At 36.4% G+C, this 10000-nt stretch overlaps 2 protein-coding genes across 2 annotated transcripts in view; one reads left to right on the top strand and one right to left on the bottom strand.

Annotated features, from left to right (window-relative positions):
- nonC (serine/threonine-protein kinase Smg1) overlaps positions 1-3710 on the bottom strand; it is a 28758-nt gene extending 25048 nt beyond the window's left edge. The window contains exons 1-7 of the mRNA XM_086547573.1: positions 3575-3710; positions 2235-2481; positions 2004-2110; positions 1587-1753; positions 1328-1448; positions 722-856; positions 332-502 (exon numbers count right to left, since the gene is read on the bottom strand). Coding sequence (XP_086403699.1) covers positions 332-502; positions 722-856; positions 1328-1448; positions 1587-1753; positions 2004-2110; positions 2235-2469 — 936 coding nt within the window. The 5' untranslated portion in view covers positions 2470-2481; positions 3575-3710. The remainder of the gene's footprint in view (positions 1-331; positions 503-721; positions 857-1327; positions 1449-1586; positions 1754-2003; positions 2111-2234; positions 2482-3574) is intronic.
- A 357-nt stretch (positions 3711-4067) lies between these two features.
- On the top strand, positions 4068-9550 carry LOC122250176 (uncharacterized). Its single transcript, XM_043011508.2, has 2 exons — positions 4068-4185; positions 6299-9550. The coding sequence occupies exon 2, from the start codon at positions 6549-6551 to the stop codon at positions 9396-9398; it is 2850 nt and encodes a 949-aa protein (XP_042867442.2). The 5' UTR covers positions 4068-4185; positions 6299-6548; the 3' UTR covers positions 9399-9550.
- The last annotated feature ends 450 nt before the right edge of the window (positions 9551-10000 follow it).

Below are 10000 nucleotides of genomic sequence, written 5' to 3'. Positions count from 1 at the left end.
TTGCTTGAAAATGAAAAACAAAAATAAAACATTGCTTTGTAGATCTTATACAAGAAGTATCATTGAAGTCCATTACATGAAACTACTCTTTTGTTTTCACTAACTTTAGGTTCTATCCTTCTATAAATGATACCAATTCATGCTTTCCTGACTTACAGTTTACAGTTTTGTTGTAAATCAACATGATACACAAGTAGATATTACAACAAAAAAACCAACAAATGCACATCCACATATTCCTATACAGCAATAAGATAACAAAAAATAAGTCAGGATATTCTGATACATAAAGAGGTGACATAGCTATAAAAGTGCATGATCGTTACATTACCTCACAATAGTCCTCCATATCCTCCACAAACTGTGAGAGAAGCGTTGCTGCAATGGGGACATTGGCTAACCATAGCTGTGAAAAGCTCCTCAATGCCATGGATACATACTTCATAACTTCTGGTGACTGATGGTGGTCAATGTGCCATCCTACCAGTATGTCAACAATATCCTGAAACAGCCAGTATGTTCTGAATGTACAGTATAAACAAAACAAGTAATTTTAGTAGGTCAGTATGTACAGGAACCCATAATATTGCTTAGCCAATGTACTGTCTAACACATACAATACACTGGTGAATTAATTTAAACAGTACTAACTAGTGAATAAAAAGGAGCTGTATTCAAGAAAAAACGAACATGTCCCAAAAATTTAAAAAATGTAACATACCTGGAAATAATTATTAAGGATATGACTATGATTGGTGTTCAATTCTCTCAATACATCCACAGTAGCCACCATCACCTCAGGAGTTTCAGTTCCTTCCAACACAACTTGCAACCCTTCAACAATTCTTTCTCCAACCTGGAAAAGAAAGGAATAAAGAAAGATGTACCCATGCTATAGAAATACCATGTATGTTTTTGTAATCATGAATGTTTTGAAATATATGGTCCATATGACATTGGTATTTAGTCAAGATGGTATTCAAAAAATATTCATTGTTGACAAGAGCAGATCAACATATAAAATATAAAAAATACAACTATTATTGCACTTAATATCATTTGAATATGTAAGGTCCCTCATACTTAACAACTATGCATATGCTAAGTTACAAGTAAAAAAAAAATTCTGACAGAACAATAATCATAAGAAAAAAAAGTGGAAAGATCTGCTTGTCACAACAATTACCCTTACACATCAGTTACTTTGAGAAAAATCTGAATATCAAATGAAAAAAATCACTGCGATTTACTGCACTTACTACATTTCCCACCCGAAAGCTTGATAATTAACACTTGCAACATGAATACATTCCATTATAATAATTACCTGATTCAGCTGAGAGCCATCAGAATCTAACTTTAACATCTCCAAGATGCATCTCAACACCAAAACCTTCATTTCCGCTGCACGCCAGGTATCTAGTCGATCTAGTGTCACATCCACAAATCTGAAGAATTAAGAAAATCATAATTTATTTATATAACAAAATGATACATACAGATAGAGAGAGAGAGAGACATACACACACACAAAATCATAAAGTTGCCCAACTATAGAAAATTATAGAAAAAAAGCTGATCAGTACCTCTTTATGTCTCCTTCCATGACATGACCAACACGCCCGACACAGCGAGTGATTTCCCAGCGACAGGGGGGTGAGGGAGCTGCATGAAGCAGTTCAAAGAGAGAGTCCAAAAGATGCTCAGCATTTCGGCGAACATACTTCACATTTTCATTCAGCATTATCGATTCCTGAAAAAAAAATTAATTATTCTTTTTTATTCTGCATATCACAAGCACTACATCAACAAAATGATGGATCATATACCAGAACACATACATCCATACCAATCTACAGAAAAAGATGCCATGGATTTATACAAAATGAATAATGCAAATAAATGTGGTTTCCATTCTCTTTCAAGTAAAAGGAAAAAGATCTTCATTAAAGAAAGAAAGAAAGAAAAAATGATAGAAAGAAGAGAAAACACTCAGAACTGACCTGAAGCTGCTGGACTTGTGCAAGATAACGCTCTGCATCATCCTCTCGGGATAGTCTCCTTAGTTGCTTTGAAATTCTCGAGTCTTCACTAAAGCCACGACTGAGATCTGCATTGTAATGATTATATGATCATTACTACTTTACCAAAAGAAGCCCTCCCAATGATAATGAGAGGAAATTACAAAATATCCTCAAAATACTATTTATTCCATAACAGATAACTTCCATTACCTTTATGAGATCGATGTTTTACAACTTCTGTCTTCTCAGGATCGGTCTTTGGATCATCTTCTGAATGTCCCTGTTCTGAGAGGCCTCGTCGCTCGCCCGGCACAGAGTGACGGTGATGAGTCAGCCCTCGCCGGTAGCGCCCACTTCCTCTCCCTCCTCCTCCTCCTCCACGATATTCTCGATGAATTCTTCCTCCTCCACCTTCATCTCTCTCTCCTGTACTTCCACCAACCATCCTCTACAATATCTTCAGAATAATGTAGGTGAGTAATAAGTTACATACACTGTTGTTATATTAATCTATTTATAACAAATCACTTAGTGATCAAAATCCCACCATCTATAGCCTAATCTCCTTATGCAGAGTTCTTAAAATATATGGCAGGATTCAGCACTAAGCATATGGTACATAAAAATATTTCATTTTTACATCTTATACTGATGTATCTTCTGAAAAAGTATTGCATTATGTGTACTACATTCTTTTCACATATCAGTATCTACTATCATTTACAAGTTATCAAAAGCTGTTTTCTAAAACCATGAATACCAACATATAAACTTCTAAAGCACTAATTGTGATACATACCATCCTAGACAATAAGAAGCTTGTCAAAAAATATAGTAAAGAATTAGTCCTTGCTATCTCTAGCTACACTAATCAACAAGGTGTCTGCTGTTGTTGATGCTTAGGGCAAAGGCCAACAAACCTCTAACACATACACTCTGACTTGATAAGAGCTTGTAGACTTCTCTTGTAATGTCTCATCAATCATGAAACCAGTCCAAGTGCCATGTATCCAGAATATGTGTTGTTGAGGTTAGTTGGCCTTATCTGGAATACAAAGTCTGACCACCAGGATAATTGCTTGACAATGCACTACCATCATGTTGGACTTCAGATTACTGGCCATTCATCACTGATCACAGAATGTTTGAAACAGATTTGAATAGTACAAGGCCAAAATAGTTACAAGATATAAGTCCCATCTTGAAAGCTACTGTAGATATATCTAAAAAATATATACACAATATAACAAACTACGATAGAATATTCTACCATAGTTTTTGACATATGCAAATCATTTAACCAATATCCTTGACAGGACAAGATGCACAGCCAATGGTAAGGTTTTAAGCCCCGCCAAACAGCCTCTAACAAGTACCTAGAAACACCTATATAAACAACAACAACTAAAATACAAGAACAAAAACAAAAAACACATCAATGACGAAGAATCGCTGGAACCAAAACAAGACAGCAATATCCCTACCCAACCTCCACCAACCACACTACCATAACTACACTTCGCAATATCAAAACCGAACCTCAAACTCACCCGAAGCACAACCGATCCCGCTATAATCAACACGCCATCGTCATTAATATCGTACAATATCTAGAGTGAATCAGGCAACACGACCTTCCTGCTCCACCATTTGTTTACGTCTGAGCCGCCCTTGCGAACAGCGCCCGCGGCTCTTCGCTGCCGCACCGTTAGCGAACACCAGCTGGAGGCACTGGGAGTTTGAACCAAAGACTATTTTCTTTTTGGAAAACACGTGTTTGGACTGATATTGTTGTGTAAGGGAGACAGTTTAGGTGGATCTTCAACTTTGATGTTGTTTTCTTGCAATTAAGCTTAGTTTCTTTTCAAGTTTCATGAATATTTTGGCAGAAGACATGCTTTGAAATTCCACTTCTCGATAAGCTTACGTAATAATGTATCAACATTTACGATATACCATAAATATCCAAAGACAATAAATATTCTCAAATGAAAAATCTTCAATGATATTCTTAAAACCTATATATCCTATTCGTTATAATCTATTCGTTGTAGCTCGTGTTCGTTAAACAGAGAGGCTGACGTCAAACTCAACTATTTCGACTAGAACTTTGTGTACATTGACAGTACAATTAAAAGTTATACCTCTGAAAGGATGATAGGTAAGGAGAGTTGTTAGCGTTATGGTAAAGGTATTATGCCTCTGTAATTAGAGCAATGGCAGAGGAAATTAGTTCAGAGTTTTAGAAAATTTAGCTTCGTTCTTCTAAGGGGCTCCTCTGCTTGGGATTCGTGTTATGTTCATGGTGTTAATTGTGACTTAAAGTTTTAGGATAGGAAACTGTAAAGGCCAGCATTTGGTATTTTAGGTATGTATCCAGAATATGATTGGGTGAAAATAGAGAATGACTATCGTAATGGCTGTTATCAACAAGAAACAATCTTATCAAATTCCTCCCTGCATTTTGGCAAAGACAAACTAACCTAGACTATGTAAATTGAATCACGGTAGAGCTTTTCGTTCTTTTTCATTAGTTTTCATCAACTAATGAATCAGTCTAAGCTTTTTTCCATAGGGGATATTTGTTGGCCTTTGCTAGAGCACAAATCATGGAGACCATAGAGTCACTACATGTTTCGAAGATACCCGCGTGCACTCCGTCAGAGGCTAATAAACCTCTACCACATATACTCAAGTAAGGTAGAACTTGTAGACCTCCCTAGTGATCTATCTTCATGTAAAGAACTAGACAAAGCTCTGTCTTGCAAGAATATACATGGTGTAGTTGTAGGCCTTTGCAAGAGTGTGGCATGCAAAGATTGTGATGGTCACTTGGCAGTATGACACTATGGTGTTTGACTTCTGATTGTAGGCCAGTTTCAAATTAATTTGGCTGGAATAAAGTCAATGTAATTACAGGGGAAAAAATGTATGTAGTTCTAGGCTAATCCTAAATATTAAGGTTCCCATTTATTGTGACTCGCCCCAGAATTTCTGTAGGCTGTCAAAGAAATTAATACCACCCAATTGGTTTCACTAGTTTGTATTTGCCGAGTATGATTTTTTTTCTATTTATCTTATTTATAACATTTTTAATGATAAATGGAGTTAGATTCTTGCCTTCAAACAAACTGAGTGATTGATATTTATTTGGAATTACACTATAAATTTCTGAAAAGTTATCAAATATGTCAGTTAGTCCCACTATAATTCTTCTTCTTAACCATGAAGGATGGGAGAAAGCTTGGTTCCCCGTCGGGATTTCTCATTCTAATCTGGCCAGTATAGTAAAGGATTCAAATATTGTCATACATTCCAGTTATGTGATCCAACCTTTAATGTCATCCAGAACCAAGTTAGCTGGCCTATTTGATCAGGTTGGCCTCCTTACCTAGTATGTTTTTCTTTTGATCCATTCGTGCCTGTTGACGTGTTATCACGTTTGTGTAATATCTCGCTCTCCCCGGGTGACGTCCTAGAATGTTAAGATCTCTCCCTCAATATGTATGTTTTACATCATTACATATTCACATAATCATCGGAGTTCCATTTGTATAGACAGATTTTTATTCACTTGTGAAAATAATGTTAACAAATACAAAATCCTCCAATTATCATCCTATTCAGTGGGGCGGGTGAAAAGCGCTCTGAGAGGCGCAGTGCAGAGTTACACAGGGAAAGGTATTGCGCTTAGTCACTGTGCGTTTTTGTTATCTAACTGGCGGGAGCAGCATTACGCATATATAAGCCCCATCGTGAATGGTTTAATAAGTGCAGATTGTCTTTTCTTTGTGCTTATGGTCAGGCTTGGTCAACACACATGGGTCATCTTGACAGAGATAAGAAAATAAAGTTTAGTGTACTGATCTGATCTGAATCCGTTGTCACAATATCTTTTGAAGAGGCATTTTACAGAAACCCCAGGAATTTGTACAGTTATTTTAATTTTCATGGAAATTGATTTTGTATGTTGATCCAATTTTTATTTGAAATGTTGTTATATAGGCTGTGACTATGATCATGCATACAATCTGACTTTTTCTACTAGATTTTGCCTCAGTGATGTTATAATGGCAATTATCCTTTGTTAGTGTTAGTGTATAGAAATTGGAGACTAAGGATATTTTAGTTTTATTTGTTTTTTTTCTTATGTGCTTTTTATTTTCTTATAATTATACTGTTTTGAAAATGCTTCAAATATTGAATACATCAGTTTATGAACTTTCATATATCAGATGTCATTATTTCATCTAATTTTACCCAAACTATTTCAGGATATCCTCCAATGAAGTGTCCCTGCCTCTTCTGTATTGTGGATTCAGAACATAGCACCTGGTTCAGATGATTAGAAGAGTATGCAGCAGTGCTGAGCTAGACATAATGTAGATTTTTATTCATCAATTCATAACATGTATGATCACATAGATTTAGAAAGTTGAGTTTTTGTAAGGTACTTTTGTATGAACTTTTTGTCATATTGTATTTGAACTATATGGTAATTTAAACATCTCATAAATTTCCATTATGGCTGGTATAAGATGTACATGTACTCCATTGGTATGTGCAAAGTGCCCTTTGGAGTACAAGAACATGAAACAGTTAAAACAGCATCTTGAGGAAAAGCATCATGCAGATAGAAAGCAGATCTCTCTCATTTCAAGAAAACACTTAGAACTTAAGAAAAGGTGTAGTAAATGTAAACCTCAGATGTTTGGAATTTCTCAAAGAAGATTTTCCAATGTGCAGCAGCTTCCAAATGACAATGATTACAAGATGAAGGATATTAATAGCTGTAAAGGTGGAAATGCATATCCTTGTGGAAAAATGTGTAAGGCTGAGGGTTTAGTTATTGATACAGATGATTCAGAATGTGATGATAATGATTATGATGAAGACTTTGAGGATGATTTCATTGGTGATCAAGTATCTTTTGAAATGAAGTGCACTTGTCCAAAGTTAAAGTGTGTCCATTGTCCAGGCATATTTTCTAAGTGTAGAGACCTATGGAATCACATGAATGAAAGTGACCATAGGCATGAATTATACTTTAAAACTGTGCGGTTAAAAAAGAAAAAGTTGAAGTCAATGTGTCCCATGTGTTCAGAGGAAAAGGTAAATTTGATGAAAGGGAGAAACAGTGGAAAAGTAGTTGATATTGGAACAGACTCTCAAGGTAGTAGAAATGAGTTGTCAAACAGCGTCTCAAATGATATGGAACATTTGCTCTGCATTCAGAGTATTGAAAATTGTCAAAGTGTAGAATTATCAGCAGCACCAGAAGCAGAGTTGGGAGGAAGGGTATCTCCCATGGCAGTGATAAAATCTGCAAATGAAGCAGATCATGGTAGTCCATCACTGTTGGTCATCACAATATCTGAAGATGAAGCAGGTTTGCCAGTGAGCAGAGTAGGTGATTATTCTGAACAAAAGGAAAACCATATCAATGATGAATCATTTCCTTTGCATCTTAGCATGCGGAAATGTTTAGAACAGTGCCTTCAGCTTCTTGAGTTAGAAAACAGTTATGAAATGAAGACATTCAGTTTTAATGAAGACAGTAGTAGACAGAAATTGCTGAATGATGCCACAAAGCTCACATGTTTTTTATGTTCTGAAAGTTTTGAAATCTTTGCACAGCTCAAAGACCATTTAATAGAGAAACATTTTTTGAAAATTTGGAGAAATGAGGAAAGTTGTCAGAATTCAAAATTTGTGAAAATATTATGTGATGAGTTAAAGAACATTGATTGCAAGTGTAGTGAATTTATTTGTCAAGAATGCAAGGCCAAATTTTCCAACCGTGTACTCCTGTTAAAGCACATGTCTGAAAGTCTTTGTAGAGTTTACTCACCACAGTTGCCACAAGATGATTGGAAGAGAAAAATTGATGGCTTTTGTAACCAATGTATAATCCTGCAGAAGTTATGGATCATTGATTATGCATTATTTATCACAGTTTTGAAGCACCTTGACTATATTTCTAGTGAACAATATACAGCCCTCTTGCATTGTTATCCTCCAAAAGAACCTATAAGGAAAAGTCAAGAAATCAATTCCAGCAATGGTGAAAAAAGCAAAGACCTATATACGATAATGCTTGAAGAAGAAACTGTTAATGCTAATGAAGAATTTGAGATCCATTGCTATTGTATCTTACAACCAGAATGTAGATCACCTGAATATACTGCTTGTGTATGTCCCATGTTGAAGTGTCCTAAATGTCCACAGACAGCTTGCAACTTCAGTGAACTGAGGAGACACACTAGATTGAATAATCATAATAATTACAATGCCATGAGACTTATTTGGAATAATTATAAATATTTTAAGAAAAACTGCCCCTCTTGTAAGGACTTTGTATATCATAATTACATTTTATGTCCACACTGCCCACATCTACATTTTGAAGAAGAAGACAAAGCGAGTAATCACATGGACATAGTCCATGGAAGAACAGCTGCAGGTGAAGAAGACTTGACCTGTACATGTACCAATGTTTTCCTTTGTTTGACATGCCAAAAATATTATAGAACTCCACAGGGCCTTCATCATCACATGCGAAGGCTTGGCCACGAAACAGCTGAAAACTTTGAGGCCATTCCTAAGATGATCAAAGAAAAATTGGCTCAGAGGAAAAAGTGTCCCCATTGCTCATTGCTTACATCATCTGCTTGCTCTGAAGCTGAAGAATGTGAAGAGCAGCCAGATTGCACATGTAAATGGGCTGTTTGTAAAACTTGTGGGAATTCTTACAGGAAAGTTAGCTCATTACTGTCTCATATGAAAAAAATGGGACACCAGATTAATGATAAGTACATACAGTCTGAGCGTGAAAAGGTTGCTGCTTCGTTTAAAGCATGCCTAAAGTGCAATAGTAATGATGATAGATTTTGCATCTTTTGCAATAAAAGGGAAAACTTTGTCTACCATCACATACGGACACATCATCAAGACCAGCTGATAATGCTACTTAGCGATGAAAATATGATGAATGTTGATGAATATCAGGCAAACAGTTTGAAATATGAATGCAGTATTTGTCTAAGAAGATTTTCACACACTCCAACTCTTCGTTGCCATGTGCGAAAGGTCCACCCCCACCATTATTTCACTTTGCAGTGTTTGAACTTAGAAAGTGATGGTCTCACAATGAATGACTTTGCATTAAGGGATAAGATAAGAGTTATTGGTGCAGTGCCTCTGAAAAAGCAGTTACCCAGTAAGGAAAAGCTGAACTTAGATGTGGAAGAACCAAGCACTAGCAAATTCATTAATCTTCCGTGTACTGATTCAGATATTTCTAAACATGTTGAAATTCATAAAGCAGGTAGGAATAGTCAAAGAAAGAAGAAAGTGTCTGTACCTGAAATATAGATAACAATTACAAATAGTATGAAGAATAAAGACCAGTGGCATTATATATTTTTTTCTCAGGAATATATTAAATGTTAAACTGCAATAATGTATGAACAGTTTTACATTATTTCTGTACAGAAATTTAATATAACATAAAATGTTTAAAGAAATATCATTTACAACCTATAAGATCATGATTACACGCTCTTCATGCCCTGCACTTGCTAAGAAGTAAGAATTAGATTGGATGTAGTAATTATCAATTCTGCTCTCCCTCTCTCTCTCTCTCTCTCTCTCTCTCTCTCTCTCTCTCTCTCTCTCTCTCTCTCTCTCTCTCTCTCTCTCTCTCTCTCTCTCTCTCTCTCTCTCTCTCTCTCTCTCTCTCTCTCTCTCCCTCTCTCTCTCTCCCTCTCTCTCCCCTCCCTCTCTCTCTCCCTCTCTCTCTCTCCCTTTCTCTCCCTCTCTCTCTCTCCCTTTCTCTCCCTCTCTCTCTCCCTCTCCCTCTCCCTCTCCCTCCCCCTCTCCCTCTCCCCCCTCTCTCCCCCTCTCTCTCTCTCTCTCTCTCTCTCTCTCTCTCTCTCTCTCCTCTCTCTCTCCCTCTCTCTCTCTCTCCCCTCTCT

This window comes from Penaeus japonicus, unplaced genomic scaffold (assembly GCF_977035675.1).
Source record: "Penaeus japonicus unplaced genomic scaffold, GWHDUDI00000001_assembly GWHDUDI00000019, whole genome shotgun sequence".
In the NCBI taxonomy this organism is placed as follows: Eukaryota; Metazoa; Arthropoda; class Malacostraca; order Decapoda; family Penaeidae; genus Penaeus; species Penaeus japonicus.
Note: the sequence above shows the minus strand (reverse complement) of the source record. Positions and strands in the feature narration are given on the sequence as shown.

What these genes read in the sequence shown, in the direction of transcription:
- LOC122250176 (XM_043011508.2), top strand. Translation starts at nt 6,549, where the DNA reads ATGGCTGGTATAAGATGTACATGTACTCCATTGGTATGTGCAAAGTGC.